This window comes from Canis lupus, chromosome 13 (assembly GCF_048164855.1).
Source record: "Canis lupus baileyi chromosome 13, mCanLup2.hap1, whole genome shotgun sequence".
NCBI classification, from domain to species: domain Eukaryota; kingdom Metazoa; phylum Chordata; class Mammalia; order Carnivora; family Canidae; genus Canis; species Canis lupus.
In genome coordinates this window covers 20642935-20661501 of record NC_132850.1, presented here as the reverse complement: position 1 = coordinate 20661501, position 18567 = coordinate 20642935, and the positions used below count along the sequence as shown (strand labels likewise).

At 35.0% G+C, this 18567-nt stretch overlaps 1 protein-coding gene across 9 annotated transcripts in view; it reads left to right on the top strand.

The window, feature by feature from the left end:
* The window catches only part of OSBPL8 (oxysterol binding protein like 8), a 147349-nt gene that overhangs the window by 68854 nt on the left and 59928 nt on the right, over positions 1 to 18567 (top strand). For 6 of the 9 annotated variants that reach the window (XM_072772842.1, XM_072772844.1, XM_072772839.1 and 3 more), the window contains one exon: positions 4547 to 4684. In XM_072772842.1, the coding sequence (XP_072628943.1) occupies positions 4547 to 4684 (138 nt within the window). The remainder of the gene's footprint in view (positions 1 to 4546; positions 4685 to 18567) is intronic. The other 3 variants (XM_072772840.1, XM_072772847.1, XM_072772848.1) reach the window with 1 other exon arrangement.

Here is an 18567-nt window from a genome sequence, read left to right as displayed (position 1 = left end):
CATAAATTAATTTGACCATATATTCATGGGTGTATTTTTGGACCCTCTATTTTTTTCTGTTGATTTATGTGTCAGTTTTTTTTTTTTTATGTGTCAGTTTTTATGCCAGTACCATACTGTTTTGATTATTTGATTATCATTTTGATTAGCTCTGATTTATAGTTTGAAACCAGGGAGCATGATGCCTTCCACTTCTTCTTTTTCAAGATTATTTTGATTATTCAAAGTCTTTTGTGGTTCCATACAAATTTTAGAATTTTTTGTTTTATGTCTGTGAAAAATGCTATTGGAGTTAAAATAAAAAATTTTTAAAGATTTTATTTATTTATTTTAGAGAGCCTGCATATGAGCCAGGGGAAGAGCAGAGGGTAGAGGGAGAGGAAGTGGGGAAAGAATCCCAAGCTAGCCAGGAGCCCTAGGAGGGGCTCTATCTCATGACCTGAGCCTAAACCAAGAGTTGGACACTTAACTGACTGAACCACCCAGACGCCCTTCCATTGGAATTTTGATTGATTCAAAATTGCAATTGGATTGCATTGAATCTGTAGGTTGCTTTAGGTAGTATGGACATTTTAACAATATTAATTATTCTAATCCATGAGCCTGGAATGTCTCTACATTCATTGTGTCTTCTTCAGTTTCTTTTATCACTATCATATAGTTTTCACTATACAGGCCTTTAACCTCCTTGGTTAAATGTATTCCTAGGTATTTTATTCTTTTTGATGTATCCCTAAATTTTCCTATTGAATTGTCAGTGTTTTTCCAATTGATTTATAGGGTTGTATTATTTTTTTTTAACATATTCTGGATACCACCCCTTTGTTAATTATATATGTTGCAAATATCCGATTTTCCTTTTTAACTTTTTATGGTTCCTTTTGATTAAAGGCAAATATAAAGTAGAATTTATCAGTTCTTCTTTGGTTAGTGCTTTGCTGTATCTTTTAAAGGAATTATTCCCTACTCCATGTTTATAAAGATACTCTTTTTATATTTTTTCTAAAAGGTTTTAAGTTTTGCTTTTTTATATTTATGTCTTTAATTTTCATAAAACTATTCTTTGTGCATGATATAAGGGTTAGGATCTAATTTTCCCATACTCCATTTTCCTAGCATCATTAATGAGTGGTCTTTTTTGTCCCTACCTCTTTTGTTTATCTAGGCTCAGCATATGCATGAATTTGATAATGAGAGCTCTCTGTTATGTTCTTTAGGGTCAGTTTGTTTCTTCCTACGTTAGTACCATACATTTTTAATTTAACAATTTTTAGGAATTTTTAAAAAAATATTTTATTTACTTATTCATGAGAGACACAGAGAAAGAGAGGCAGAGACATAGGCAGAGGGAGAAGCAGGCTTCCTGCAGGGAGCCTGATGCGGTACTCCAACACCCCAGGATTGTGGCCTGAGCCAAAGGCAGACAGACGCTCAAGCACTGAGCCACCCAGATGCTCCAATTTTTAGGAATTAAATGGATCTTAAATTTTGTAACCAAAGGAGCTGCCATTTACTTTATGGTAATGAAGTTTCATAAAAATATAAAATTTTGTTGATGGGTTCCTTCTGCACGATTCTATTGAACACCTTTGCTATGTTGGAACCATACCAGGACTTGAGGATTTATGGAAATACAAGGCAGACAAAATTCCCTTCTCTTGTAGAACTTGTGGTCTAGTGGAAAAGTCAAAAAATAAACAAACAAATGATACAATTTCAGATTGTGATAAGAGCTACAAGGAAAATCAAGTTCGATAAAGTGATAGAGTATTATTGTGGCAGAGTGCACACTATTCAAAAAATTTTATAAATTGTATTATATTAAAATTAAGAACTTACTAATCACAGGCACCATGAAGAGCTTTTCTGAAGAGATAACATTTGAACACAGACAACAAATGATGAGGGGGTCAATAATGTGAACATCTGGGGTGTTCAGAACCAGGTAGAGGGAACCAGAGATATAAAGACCCAGAGATGGGGGCAAAATGGCAAGAAGGCCATTAGAGCTAGAAGCCAAGTGACTAAAGAGGATAGTAATAGAAAATGAGGCTGGAGAGGTAAGGGGGGGCCAGCCACTTTTGAGTTCTTATGCCATGGAATTTAATGCAAATATAATGGAAAGCCATTAAGGATATTTCTGCGTGGTGCAAATCTGATTCATGATTTTCAGATTGTTCATGTTTCTAATTCTTTTTTTTCTATTTTTAAAAATTTATTTATTTTTTATTGGAGTTCAGTTTGCCAACATATAGCATAACACCCAGTGCTCATCCCGTCAAGTGCCCCCCTCAGTGCCCGTCACCCAGTCACCCTCACCCCCCGCCCACCTCCCTTTCCACCATCCCTTGTTCGTTTCCCAGAGTTAGGAGTCTCTCATGTTATGTCTCCCTCACTGATATTTCCCACTCATTTTGTCTCCTTTCCCCTTTATTCCCTTTCACTATTTTTTATATTCCACAAATGAATGAGACCATATAACGTTTGTCCTTCTCTGATTGACTTGCTTCACTCAGCATAATACCCTCTAGTTCCATCCACGTCGAAGCAAATGGTGGGTACTTGTCGTTTCTAATGGCTGAGTAATATTCCGTTGTATACATAGACCACATCTTCTCTATCCATCATCTTTTGATGGACACCGAGGTTCCTTCCACAGTCTGGCTATTGTGGACATTGCTGCTATAAACATTGGGGTGCAGGTGTCCCGGCGTTTCACTGCATCTGTATCTTTGGGGTAAATCCCCCGCAGTGCAATTGCTGGGTCATAGGGTAGCAGGTTTCTAATTCTACTCAAGGAGCAAGAGAGAAAGTCTGGAGACTAGGTAAAAATCTGTTGCTGTGATCCAGTGGAAGAGTAATGGTGACTTAGAACAGGGTGATAGTAGTGGAAGTAGAAGTAAAAGGATTCTGGTTAAATTTTGAAAGTAGACTACAAAAATCTTACAGATGAATTGGATGTGAAGTGTGAAAGAAAGAGGAAATATAGAAGAATATATATCTTAAGGTTTTTGGCTTGAGAATGGTGGGGAGGAGAGTTAGTAATTCCACTAAATAAAATGCATGAGAGGCTGGTTTGGAGAATAGAAAGAATCAAGAATTAAGCTCTGGATAAATTTAAGGTGCCTATTAAATAGTAGCAGTTATTATAGGGCAGGCAATTGGACATATGAATTTAGTTCAGGAAGAAATACACATTCAGGAGAGTATAGATTCTTTTTTTATGGACTTAACGGGAGCATAAAATTTTTAACTTTGCTTGGATGTTAAGTGAAAGTTTTTTTGAATTTTTACATTGAAATTTACAGAGCTAAAATATAATTCTTAAACTTTAGCACAATGGAAGACAATTTGAATTTAAAGCAATTGATTTAAAAGATAAGGTGATAACAATGTGAACATGAAATTCTGGTTAAGTTAAAAATTAAATCTGTAGTGAAGACAGAATCATACTTCCCCAAATAAAGCTAAAGCTTTTGTAGGCGGAAAGCACAGAAACACATATTGAAAGGACATGGGGGATCCCTGGGTGGCGCAGCGGTTTAGCGCCTGCCTTTGGCCCAGGGCGCAATCCTGGAGACCCGGGATCGAATCCCACATCGGGCTCCCGGTGCATGGAGCCTGCTTCTCCCTCTGCCTATGTCTCTGCCTCTCTCTCTGTGTGTGACTATCATAAATAAATAAAAATTAAAAAAAAAGATTAAAAAAAAAATGAAAGGACATGGAGATTCTAGGGCACTGTAGATTTGGTCACAATTTGCCCTGTTCTTCATTGAATCTGTATCTCTTTTCTGTCCTCTCTGCAACTGGGCATTGCTCTTCTTTATTAGTAGCCTGGCCAAATAGGTGAATAACAGCCTTAAACACGATTTAAATTAATTACTAGGGCAGCAGGCTTTTAAGAGATTAGACTTTGGAACCAAATGCTCCTGAGTTAGGCATTGTACCTCTATCACTTATTAGGCAAGACAGTCTCTGAATGAACGTCAAGTTTTCCTATCTCTAAAACAGAAATTATACCTACTTTTCATGAAAATTAGAAATTAGAGTAGAAATTTTAGTGAATGAAAAAAAAAAAAAAAAAAAAAGAAATTTTAGTGAATGTAAGTATTTTATACTGCTACTAATTTTTTCTGATTACTAATGAAGGTTGGCTACCTTCAGATGTTTATTGACCATTTGTATTTCTTTTATGAAATGACTTGTCTCTTACTGCTTTATGGGCAAATATAAAGAGTTAATAGCACAATGAAAAGTTCATAGTAACCTTGGAGTACCTTTCACTATCAGTTGACTATGTATTTTCATTTTTATAATGTCTTTATTTTGTGTAATTTGACTCATGCATACCTGTCAGTTTCTCTTGGATTGATGGCAAACTACAATTAAAAGAAAACAAAGCAATTGTGCAAATTTATTAAAGTACAGACTTGGTAAAATGAATATAACTATTGAGGCTATTTCAATCATTATTCTATGTTATTAACTATGCCATTATGTAAATCCATAACATAAATACTAATTCTTTTTTCCTTCTTTCCTTGAGCTGTGGTAGCAAACAGTGACGAATCTCAACTTCTGACACCAGGAAAGATGAGTCAGCGCCAAGGGAAAGAAGCTTATCCAACGCCAACCAAAGATTTGTATCAGCCATCTTTTAGTCCAGCAAGTCCTCATAGTCAGGGTAAGAAATGGTGCTTTTCATTTTGTTTTTGTTTTAAGGAAAGAATGACATTCTAGGTCTATTATAACTTTTTTCTTTGTAACCGTTTTGTTTTATAGAGGTTCTTTGTTTTGGTCATCTATTATACTCTTGAAATGAGTTTATGTTCTTTTAGAGTCCTTTTAATGCCTCTTATATTCCCCAGTGTACTTGATTAGTTACACTTTTCTTCTAATTGAGTGATTCTCAAACTTTGTAGTTTCAACTCTTTACACTGTTAAAAATTATTGAAGACCTCAGAGAACTTTAATGTGGGTTAACCTATTGATATTTATTGCAAATTACAATGAAGAAATTTTTAAAATGTTTATGATTCATTTAAAATTATAATAAACCACCACAGGTTAATATGAATAACACTTTTATTTAAAAAAAAAAAAAAAAAAGCTATGTTCCTCCTTCCCTGTGCCTCAAAAAAAAAAAATTGAGTGAGAAGAGTGATATTCTTTTCCCTCGTGGTCTCTTAGATTTGGAACCTTGGACATTTTGGGCTAGATAATTCTTGGTTGTGTGGGGCTGTCATGTGCATTGTAGGATATTTAGCAGCATCTTTGGCCTCTACCCACTAGATGATAATAGCATTTTCTCCAGTTGTATACAACCAGAAATAGCTCTAGACTTTGCCAAATGTCCCTTGAGGGACAAAATTGTCTTTGGTTGAGAACTACCATCATACCATTTTTGCAAATCTCTTTGATATCTAACTTAAGAAGACACCTGCATTTTCATATCTGCTTCTGCAGGTAATCTGTTATGATGTGATGATTTGATTGAAGTATATGTATAAAATCTGGCCTCACATATATATGTAGTCCGAAAAGGGAGGATTACTTTAATAGCTTTATATATAATTGCAGATAGTTTTCAATATTACACCAAAATTTGACAAGTGATAGTTTCTTAAATATTGGTTGCAAAATGGAATCTGAAACTTATCCGTAATCTTTTCATACTCTTTTATGAAGAGTATAAAGAGCCCATTGATCTGTCTTGAACTTTGAATGACTTTTAACTCATGCATGATTTTTTTTTTCATGCATGATTTTTTATCATCATGCCTTAGTTATTTGGGAAATAGTTGCTTATGATTCAGATCTACTAAGTGTTGACACGGTTTAAAATACAATACAAAAAAATACAATACAATACAAAGATGTGCTGTATGCATATTTCTCATCTTGTCATACAGAATATTAAAACCATGTGTACTCAAGGTTTAAGATTAATTAATTTTACTGCTTCATCAAGAACATCTGTAATTGATACTGGCCTTTTACTGTAAGTACATGGCAGTGAAGAAACCAGTGACTACTACTACAGTTTGGTGCCTCTGCCTTTATTTGTGCTAAGGTACCAGCAGCTTTACCCAACATTGCTTTTGTACCATGATTGCAAATGTCAGCACGATGAAAATATATTATGGAACGTTTTGACCTTGCAGACTTTCTAAAAGAATCTTGGGGACTTCCAAGGATTATAGATCTCACTTCCTAATTCATAATTGATAAATTTTGTGTATTGAATTCTGCTTCTTAGTAAAATGTATTTACTCAGATGCTTTAAAACTCTTGTAGTACTACAATAGCTATGGTGGAAAGACTTCTGCTTTTAAAACTGAACACTTTAAATTTGGTGTTTGAAAGCTATCATACACTTATGTGTCTGTTTTTATGCTAATACCATACTATTTTGATTACTATAGCTCTGTCTTATAGTTTGAAACCAGGGAGCATGATGCCTTCAGCTTTGTTCTTTTTTGGGATATTTTGATTATTTGCAGTCTTTTGTGGTTCTGTACAAATTTTAGAATTTTTTGTTTTATTTCTGTGAAAAATACCATTGGAATTTTTAAATAAAGGTTTTATTTATTTATTAGAGAGAGAGAGAGAGAGAGAGCACATGGGTGAATGAGGTGTGGAGAGGAGCAGAGGGGGAGGCAGAGAGAGGGTGAAAGAGTGCCAGGCAGGCTCCATGTTCAGTGGAAGTTACTAATATTTTATAAAATGTAATTTACAGTCTTAACTATCACCAAATCTCTGTATAATTAGGTTTTGGTGTTGTGACTTTGTGAATTATTCTTTGAAAATAGGCTTTAGTTATTTCTTTTTAATGAGTATTAATTGATAAATTAGTAAGTTACATGATCATTTTCTACTTTATTTCAGTAGAAAATGTTTTTCTAGTCAAGTGTTAGTTGGAAAATTTTTATTTACCATTGTTGGAACTGGAAAAACTTTATATAAAAACATAAAAATAATTACTATTAATAATTATTAATTAACATCTATTGCTTATTTGTTAAATATATTTTGGTCAGTTAGCATTTTTGTTGCCAGGATGCTTTTTTGAAGCTTGAAAGTGGATTTATGGTACACATTGATATAAATAACCTTCATTAAGATAAAATTCTGAAAGGATGTAGCTTATGTGGTTTTTCCATTCTGTGCACCACAATTTTGGCTATAATAGATTCAGATAATTCCTGTATCTGTGTACTAGAATATTTAGAGGAATTTTTTAACTTGGAACTTAATGAAGCAAGGAAAAGGTTACTAATAATTAAAACTACCCTTATTTATATCTATTGTGAACTTTTTCAGGCAAACAGAATTTGAGAGAATAGTACAATGAACACTAATATACCCATTCGATAGATTTAAGAAATTATTAACTTTTTTCTTCTCTTTGTTTCATTTATTTGAGGGTGAGGCTTGGAACATTTCAAATTGTAGACCTCATGATATTGTACCCCAAAATACTTAATGCAATTAAGAACAATTTCTTACATAGCCATTAAAACCGTTGTTACATTTAACAGAATTATTGATAATTGCTTAATATAGGCTAATACCTAGTCCATATTCAAATTTCCCCAATTGTTCCACATCTTTTTACAGTAGGCTTATTAAAACAAGGATCTAAGAAAGGTTTATAGATTGTATTTGGTTGTTAGGTCATTATATTTCCTTTAATCCCAAGAGTCTCATTGTTTAATTTTCTCTTGTTGCTTTTAACTTTTTTATAAAACTGGATCAGTGTCCCTATAGAATGTTTGACCTTTTATGCTTGATCACCTTCTTGCAGGATTGTTTAATTTGTTCTATCTTCTATATATTCTATAAACTGCAAGTTATTATTTTTTTTAAACTGCAAGTTAAATGCAACATTGATTATATTCAGGTTGAACATTTATGATGAGATTATTTTATTGGAGATGTATAATATAGGGGAATGTATGCTGCATCATATGAGAATTCACTTTATGTTTGATTGTCCCACTGTTAGTGACCTAAGATTAATCAGTAGGGGGTTGCCTGGGTGGCTCAGTGGTTGAGCATCTGCCTTTGGCTCATGGCGTGATCCAGAGTCCTGGGATCGAGTCCCACATCAGGCTCCCCTTGCTTCTCCCTCTGCCTGTGTCTCTGCTTCTCTCTCAGTGTCTCTCATGAATAAATAAAATCTTTAAAAAAATAAAAAGATTAATCAGTAGTGATCCTCTTCATTGAAAGTTACATACTTTTTTACCCTTATGACTTGAAAGTAAAATAGATATAGTTGGAACCTGGTAAATAGTCTTTACCCCCCTCAACGTTTTCCTTATAGGTGTAAGCACCCTTTGATGATCATTTAATCAGTTAAAATATTAGGGGTTGAAAAATGATAATTTTCTAATATGTCATTCTTTTAACATTTGTTACTAAAATTTTTCTGAAAAGACGAGATCTTAATTGTCACAGAGTTACTTGGTAAACATGGAAATATAGTTCCTATAGGAAAGGCAAGATAAATGGTTGTTTCCTCCTGAGATCCCAAGAGATGATGTAAAATCTGCTTCCAGTGGTGACACATTTAGTCTTTAAAATTTTTTTAATATTATAAAGAACTCATATGTTTTAATATATTCATTAAATTTCAATCATTGATAAAATGAAGATAATAATACCTACCACATAAGATTTTTATAGGGCTTAAAATGTTAATTCATATAAAAAGCTTAGAACATAACTTAGTAAATAATAACCACTCATGATAGCTGATTAATAAGTAATTATTACTATTAATATTATTTTTTTTAAATAAATGATTCTGTTTGGGTTGAAAACTTGTATTTCAAGGTGCTGCATATTTCAGCACCTTACAGAGGCTAATTTGGAAATTCTTTTAGCATGGATTGCCCATGTAAACCTCCAATTTTTGCATTTAAAGCATCTGCAATGTCAGTTCTATCTTGATTTGCACCCAGATGTTCCTGCATAAGTTATGGGCAAATTAATATTTGTAGAGTGAATTACATATTGAATGTTTTTATTTATTAAAATCAACCTATTGGCTTTGTGTAATGCAAAACATCTCCCTCTGGTTTACCTACTGAAATTCTATATCATAGTTTCCAGGTGTCAGATTTGTTTAAGATATATCAATTAACTTTTAAAAAAAGATTTATTTATTTATTTATTTGAGAGAGAGAGAGAGAGAGTGCATACAAGTTGGAGGAAGGGCAGAGAGAGAGAGAGGGAGAGAGAGAGAGAAACTCAAGTAGGCTGCCTGCTGAGCAAGGAGCCCCAGACAGGGCTCCATCTCACGACCCTGAGATCATGACCCATGCTGAAACCAGGAGTCAGATGCTCAACAGACTGAGCCACCCATGTGCCCCTCTATCCATTAACTCTTGATTACATTGAAGATAAACTGCCAGAGAAGATTAACAAATGTCCCATAAGCCTCTTTGAATTGTCTACCATGTCTCAAGTACTCTTGCTTACTATTAACAGCTTCTGAATGGAAAGAGTTAGAATTCCAAAACTTACAGTAATAATGACTAACATTTAATGCTCCTTATGTCCTTTAGTGCTTTTGACATGCATTAGTTCTTGTAAGAACTAATGGAATTCTTACAAGAACCTTATGGTGTATAAATCATTCTCCCTGTTTCACAAATGAGGAAACCGAGCAATTGGCAAGGGTAATTTCCTTGCCCTAGTTCGCACAATTAATATGTGATAGAGTTAGAATTTGAACCTAGATATAATTCCAGAGCTTGTTTATTTTTTTTTTAAGTTTCAATGAATTACTTATTAGTTTTTTTGAGGCTCAAATTTTCTAAACTTTTAACATGGGCTCCTGTGTCTTTTAGAACCCCATTATGTGTAGAATGCTTTCTGTGGAGATTTTTATTTTTATTTTTTGTAACATGTAACATTGCAGTTGTGGAGTCATGGTATGAATGTATGCTTTACTTTATAAGAAATTGGCCAAACTAGTTCCAAAGTAGTTGTACCATTTTATGTTTCTGTTAGCAGTCTACAAGCGTTTCAGTTGAACATTTATATTCTCAATCTTTTTTATTTAGCCATTCTAGTGGGTGTGTAGTGGTATCACATTGTGGTTTTAATTTGTATTTCTCTTGTAACCAGTGATGTGCATCTTTTCAGAAACTCATTGGTCATTGGTATATTTGAAGTGTAAGTTCAGAGTTTTTACCCGTTTAAACAACTGGTCTGTTTATCTTATTGAGTTTTAAGAGTTCTTTGTGTATTTCTATATCATGCTTTGCTAGTTATGTGTATTGTACTTGCTTCAAGTTTTGACATACTTTTTCATTGTACAAATGATTGCTTTCAAAGAGTAGAAGTTTAAAAAAAAAGAGTAGAAGTTTTTAATCTTGACGAAACCCAGTTTATCATTTTTTACCCTATGTTTCAAGCTTTTTTCCTCCCTCTCTACTAAAGAAATCTTTGTGTACTCTAAGGTTGCAAAGGACATTTTCTGTGATTTCTTCTAGAAGTGTTAACAACCATAAGGCTCTGATCTCTATTTTCATTCTTACTATTACCATCTTAAGTCAGGTCCTTATCATTTCATACTTGTTGCATAGTACCACACCCGCCTAATTCTATTATGACCTTGCCTCCAGTATATCAGGCTCATCTTTTTCTTTTCTTTTTTAGAAATTTATTTATTTTAGAGAGAAAGAGTGCTCGTGCATATGCCAGTGGTGGGACGGCAGAGGGAGAAAATCTTCTAGCAGACTCCTCATTGAACCAGGAGCCTGATGCAGGGCTCAATCCCATGATCCATGAGATCATGACCTGAGCCAAAATCAAAAGTGGGGTGTTTAACTGACTGAGCCATCCTCAAATTGTTAACAAAGCAACCAAACAGAAAATGATTGTTTATGTGTTAAGGTGAGATTATTATGAGAATGAGGTTTTTATAGATGTATGTAGGCAGATTCATAGATTCTCTGAAGTAGGTCTCTGAGGGAAATAATATGAATAAAGAGAAATAGAAAATTATAAATGAAAATACAGATTTTAATCATTCAAGCTTGTAACCAAAAAGTTCACCGATGCCTGCATTTCAGTCGCTCCCATTTTCAAAAAGTTGACAGTTGATTATTACCTTAAGCAGTGGCTGCTGAATCTGGCTGTCTTGAGAACCACCTGGGAGCTTTGCTTAGATACATATTTCTACTTCAGCCTTTTAAAATCTCTAAGAGTTTTTTTTTCCTTCTAGGGCAAGACCATGTATTTATAAAGCTCTCCAAGAGTCTCTGCTATAGTAACATTTGGACATAAATTCCAGGTTCTGTAATCTGTTAGGACTTTTAGTTTATCTAATTTTACTGTACCTTTCCAATTTCATTTTTTGTTTCCCCTTGAACTCAGCAAGATGGCTTTCTTCACTGTTCCTCAGCTTGACTATGCTTTTATTTATCCTGGTCCTCCATTAAAGAATGTCACCTTCCTTGCCTTCACTTATCTGAATACTTCAAAAATCCAAGAGTACCATTAGTAAAAAATGGGTTCAAAGTAAGGATCAGACTAAGAGTGCTTCTGTAAGATTTTATGTTGAGACTTCAGAAGGATTTAAGGCAATGGCTCTTGGAGCCTTTCAACCAGACAAAGGGGCTTAAAGAATCTTACAGTTGTATCTTTTAGAATGTTTTAGCTAGCCAAAGAGCTTCTAAGGCTCTTAAGTCTGTTGTCCTACAGTGCCATGATATAGCCTAAAGTAGTGAATGACCTATCTCAAAGAAATTTTTGGTTGCAGCGTCTGTTTCATTGAGTCAATTCTAATAAAATTAGTAAGAAACTCACAAAGGTTTTACAAGAATAGTGCTAATGGAAGCACCACCAGCTTAGATGGAAAATGATAGACATAGTTCAACTAAGTAGAGCCTTTATGTGTGAGGGGAATCTGAACCTTGTGTGGGCATGAAGTAGATGGAGAAAGCTCCACCGTTGCAAATATGGACCATTTCTTCTGAAATAGGAAGACTGACTCAGAGAATGGAGCCAGGAGGCCAGAGGGCAAAGTCAGGATCCCCAAAAGACTATTTTCAAAGAACATGACTGTGTTCTATTCAAAGTATTGATGACATGTGCCCAGCAGATTTCACAATTGCTATGACACTGTAATGCCTTCAGTGTAACTCATTATCTTCTGCATCTTTTGAACTCCAGTGCCCATTGCAGTCCTATCCCTGGCTTACTGCAGTGGGGCAAATAAGTTATCTTTTGAGGTGATGGCGTTTTGGTTTAAGAGGAGCTGTATCTGAGGAGCTGTATGTGAGGAACTAAACCCAAGGAGTACCATTTGCACTTGAACCTGATTTAAATAACTAGATTCTGGCCTTACAGCCAGTGCTATAATAGGATGACATTTTGGTTAGGGGAGACAATGAGTGTATTTTACATGTGGAAGGAATGTGAATTAGATATATTTCATTTCAAAGATGACTGCAGTAATGTCTTTCATCAAGAAATGAAGTTTACTCTCACTCTCCCCCTACTCCTATTCAATCTAGGATGGCCATGTGACTGCTGTGACCAACATGACAGAAGTGACATTCTAGGACTTTGGAGATCAGACATTAAAAAGACTGGTTACTTCTGCTTTTGCATATTAGAGGAAGCCAGCTTCTATGTAAGAAGTCTCACTATCCAGATACTACCATGCTGTGTGAAAGCCCAAACTGGCTAGCCTCCACTTGTAGTCATCCCAACTGAAGGATCAGATATGAGTGAGGAAGCCATATTTGGGTGTTCTAGCAGATACTCTATGAATCAGAGAGGAACCTCCCTACCCCCGGCAACTTGCATAAATCTCAGAATGAGGAGCAAATAATTTAGTGTTTTAAACCCCTAAGTTTTGAGTAGTTTAAGGTACAACAGTAGATAACTATAATAGTAGGCAACACAAAGTGATTAGAATTACATTTATAAATTTGGAAGAATATAATATGTATGAGAAGATTCATTACCAGACTGAACTGTTAAGGTGAGTTGAATACAGTCTGGATGAGAGGGACAGTGGTGGGAATTAAAAAAAAAAAAAAATTTATGGGGTGACAGTCGAAAGAGTAAAAAAAGAATCAGCAATGACTCCTAGATATTTTGCTTGGGAAACTAGTTTAAAAGTTTATATCAAGGTAGGGAACTATGGAGGAAAACCAAGTTTGGTGGAGAGATGCTGAGAACTCCAATTTTGGACATGGTGAGATTGAAGTATGTTAGTTAGAGCTATCCATGTGGCATGTTACAAAGGAAATTGGCTGTATGAGTTTGGGCTTTAGTAGACACTTCTGCCCTGGAAATGTAAATTTAGAAGTCATCAGCATAAACAGAGTAATGAAAACATTTGAGACAATCATGTATATCAGTTTAGAGATTCCCAGACAATATTGTTTTTTAAATGAAGTAGAATAGAATCAAAAGATCAGAGCCTATCTGATCTGTGAAAGTTTTATCTGATACTCATGTGTTCTTACACACACATTTGATATAAAATATATCTCTTGTTGTGAGTTGTAAAAAGTTTAGGAAGAATTGAAGCTTGAAAAAAGTAGTTGGAGGGGCACCTAGGTGGCTCAGTGGTTGAGTGTCTGCCTTTGGCTCAGGTCGTGATCCCTGGGTCCTGGGATCGAGCCACATCAGGCTCCTCCCTGCAGGGAATCTACTTCGGTCTCTGCCTCTCTGTGTATAAATAAAATCTTAAAAAAAAAAACCAAAAAAGTAGTTGGAATACCATCCTAAAAAAATGTCAATATTTAAGGATCTGATGGAGAAAGTATTGGTAGAAGAGTGTTAAATCCCAGAAGAGGGGATCTCTGGGTGGCTCAGCAGTTTGGCGCCTGCCTTTGGCCCAGGGCGTGATCCTGGAGTCCCGGGATCGAGTCCCGCATCGGGCTCCCGGCATGGAGCCTGCTTCTCCCTCTGCCTGTGTCTCTCTCTCTCTCTCTATTATGAATAAATAGATAAAATCTTAAAAAAAAAATCCCAGAAGAATGAAACAGGTGATTTTTTAAAAAAAGATTTGTTTATTTATTCATGAGAGACACACAGAGAGAGGCAGAGACGTAGGCAGAGGGATCCTGGGATTACGCTCTGAGCTCAAGGCAGACGCTCAACCACTGAGCCATCCAGGCGTCTCGAAATAGATGGTTTTATGAAGGAAGGAGAGTGCCCTGTAGTTTTACATATAGCTCCAAAGTCAAACCAGTTAAGACAACTGAAAAATTATCCATCAACAAGATATCATTGCTAGCTTTTGTGAAATCAGTTTTGGGAACAGTAGTGAAGGCAGAAGCTGAAAGCAATAAAATTTAGTAAGAAAGATAAGGAATTAGAGATAGCTAAAATAACAGACTCTTTCAGGAATTGTGCCCTTGAAGGGGAGGGAAGTGTATGGTAGCTAGAGAAAGACATGGGATAAAAAAGAGATTTAAGAAAGGAAATATTTGAGCATGTCCAAATTTTGACAGGACAAAGTCAGTAGAGAGAAATATAAAACGTGTGAGAAAGATGGGGGAATTAATAGGGTAGGTCTCTGAAGAGGCAGCAGGGATAGGATCTAGTATGCAGATGAAGGGATTGACAGGACTAGGAATACAACTGGAAAGTGGAGGAACCATGATAATGGGAGTGCCAAGTAGCATTCAGCCCTCAGTTGAAGTTGATGTTAATCTGCCTTAGTATGAGATTTTCTTCTGTAAAGTTAGGCTTTACTGGGTATGTGCAGTAAAAGTAATCATGGCAGAGTAGGTGTGGGATGCTGGCATGGGAGTGGAAGGAAGTTTAATGGATGAGTTTGGTGAATTGCTCTGTTGGAGGAGGTGGGATCTGTAGGAGAAAATGTCCAAATTAGTGGATGGCTTAGAGGCATTGTATAAGTAAGTGGTTATGGGGCTGAGGAAAGCGTTCTCCAACAGATGAATACTAAATAAAATAATTCAGGTTAATATATAAAGGAAGAAAGGTGTAGAGAGAGTAAATGTCATTGTCAGTGAACTCCTTGTGACAGCCTGTCCTTTCCTTTTTAATATTCATCTATTCCTAGCACACATGGTACTTGGAACATAGTAGGTACTTTTGTGTTGAATAAGTGCATGAACGTCTTTACTGAGCACCTTTTATGTGCTAGTCCTGCCCTTGTGCAGCTTTAGTCTCATTTTTTAATGAATAAATACACATTTGGGGGTGATATTCACCTACTAAAACCATGAGTATGACATGAACCTCACATATAATATTGTTCCTGTGTTTGCTAAAGAGAGAGTCCTACAAGAGTGGAAGACCATGCATCAGGAAAAAGTGGTATTTATATTGATCCTATGTGCTAGACTCATGCAAATAGCTACCTTTTACCAAGAGCTTGCCCAGTTAGGCTAATATGCTATAAGTTGTATGTGCAAAATTAGGTTGAGCTGTTGAAACAATCACATAAGACAGGCACAGTTAGTATGTCAGTTTTACAAGTGAGAAACCGAAGGATTATGGATGTTAAGAAATTTGTTCAAATTCGCTAAACCAGTAAATGTCAGAGGCAGTTTTCAGTCTCAGGACTGTCAAAACCCACAGTCTTACTACACTCTACTGAGAGTGAATTGTAGTGCCACCTATTTTCTTTTCGTTTTATACATGCTGTTGTGTTAGAAGTTGATTTTGCTAGTGCTTTAGGATGGCAAAGATTATTCCTATTTTCTAGCGGCTCTCCTTCATGTAAATTGATTCATACCAATTCAGTGTAGGTCATTATCCCTTAAAAACAGTTGTTAAGTCTATTTTTTTGCAGTGTGGTTTCTTTCCATTGTTTTAGGATTTTCTTTTCATTTTTCGAAGGAACTAGGGAGACTGAGTCTCCTCACTGAAGCCCACACACATCAAGGTAGTCTTTTAATTATTTATATGTTTAGGTTATGGAAATCAATCAGATTATTCCAGACATTATTTATGTGTCAGATTTTTTTCCTTATTCAAAGTTAAGTATAGTATACCAGTTTACTTAAAAATACTTTTAGGGATCCCTGGGTGGCGCAGCGGTTTGGCGCCTGCCTTTGGCCCAGGGCACGATCCTGGAGATCCGGGATCGAATCCCATGTCGGGCTCCCGGTGCATGGAGCCTGCTTCTCCCTCTGCCTGTGTCTCTGCCTCTCTCTCTCTCTCTCTCTCTCTCTCTGTGTGTGACTATCATAAATAAATAAAAATTAAAAAAAATACTTTTAATTTTAGTATGATTACAGTCTCTTAAATAGGATGGTATTTGTTTTATGCTGACTTTTTTGACCTTTTACATATTTTAGTTATTTATCCAGAAAGACGTTCATATTAATTAGGCTTGTTGTCTCCCTTTCCCTGCTCTACTTTTGAATAAGGACAGCTCTAATGGAGCCTAGAGACTAAATTAAAGCTCATCACATGGATACTGTGTTCTCACTACATGACATTTGAGATTGTTATCAAAGCTTGATGAGTTACTGTAATTCATCTTGTAGCTATCCTTTCATTCTTTGATCATACAAAGCTATTTTGCATGCTTTCAGTCTTACAAAACCATTTTTCATTTATAGTGCTTTTTAAGAGAATATAAAATGTTGCTTTGCCAAAACTTAAAGGAGTCTGTTTCAAACTAATTTTTAAATGTTTAAAATTTTAAAATGTTTAAACTGGAAGTTACCTACTTTAATCAGTTACCTGCTTAACCAGTTTTATCAAAATAAATTTAGACCATGCTTGCTTTATCTAGACTTAAATTAAAATGTATATGCTTAGTATTGTGTTTCTCTTATCCTTCAGCAAATTCTCTTAACCCTGCCAAGTCCTTTCACTTGAATGCCCTGGTAGCATTTGTAGCATTACACATGACATGATGTATCTATATCTACAACTTAATAGAAAACTTCAAAGTAAAGGGCGATTTTCTTTGCGGAGTTTACTAATGTGAGTTTACTGGTGTAAAAATGTTGTACCAGATTCCCCAGGGTGAATTTTAGACATCACTGGTATAAATCTCAGGTGACACCTTCATTATAAAGTGGTTTCTAGGCAAAAGGAGACCAAGAAGTCAGTTTCCTCCATGAACCGAAGCAATTCTTCCTTCCTTGGTAAGGTATTTCTAGGATCAATTATTGAATATTTATGAGACTATGCACATTATAACAAATGTGTCTTGAATATATGTGTTTTATTTCATGAAAATTGTTTTACCTGAAAGAGTACTTGAATTTATCCCCACCATCTTTAATTTTTTTTCCTCCTAAATGCTGTGCTTTGGTTTATAGCCATAGCTTGTTTTAATTGGTAGTATACATTGGATAGTATACATTGGAGGTTATGTTACTTTTCTTCTGAGTTACTGAATCCTCACTGTTAGATTTTTAAAGTTATTTAAGACATAATTGTTTTCTGTTTGAAATTCTTGAAGTTTGGATAATTGCTGCTTAGAGAGGCATGAAAGTATCTATTAAATAATGAAAAAGATACAATATTTGGCAAATTAAAAAATGAGAATGAAATAGTTTTCTAAATCTCTTGTGAAATGTTGCAGTATCTATGTTTTTCAAATATTCCTCTGCTCCTGTAGGGTAAACTGAAGTACTTTGAAAATATTTATTGAAAAGTGAGAATGAATAATTTAGCTCTATTTTAAATATATTTACCAACTTGAGAGGATTCCATCTTATTTTTGCCAGGCCTTATTAATTGCTTCTCATCCAAGCAGTAATGTTCATCTTACTACAGGACACTTTTTTCCCTATAAAAATGTTTTGTGTGCATATATCTAATTTAAAAATATGTATGTGTGTGTACATCTACATATTAAGGTGTATGTGTGTGTGTGTGTGTGTTAAGATAACATTAAAGGACTATCATGTACTACTTGCACTAGTTCCTCAGCTCTTTTCTATTGAGATTTCCTCCCATTTGTTTCCAAAGTCTGGCAGGTTGAGATCCTTTCCTCTTAGCACGAGTGGTAAAATAGTTTCACCTATAAAGTTAATTGCTACAATTTTCCTTTCCTTATTTGAGGCATGGAGATACCAGTTTTCTATATTGTAAGTAAATACAAAGCAAGATAATAACTTAATTTGCCAATGTTTGCGTAATTTCTGAGAGAAGATAAACAATTTCATTTAAAAAATTGTGTTTTCATTTTGGTTCTAATTTTGAATGTATATTCAAAATTAAATTAAGTTTTACTTAATAATGAAACAGTGAAGTTTAGCAAACACTTATTTTCCAGGTAAAAGAAGGATGTTTGTGACAGACAAATTCCCCCTGGAGAGTACAGGATTTTCCAAGAGTCTCCTCCACCAATCTGGCTTTTATTCTTTTTGATACAGGGTTCTGTACTAGAAAGCAAGAACAAACCAAAAATGATATTCTCAGTCCCAATTTGTGAAATTTAGGAACAAGAGGTAGGGAAGCATAAGGACATGAAAACATGTAAGTGAATTTTATATATTACAGTTCCGGTAATATAGCAAACTAGATATTCAGACAAAAACCTTCCTAGGAAGAACATCAAAATGATGGGTATGGTAGGGGTTTTTTGTTTTATAT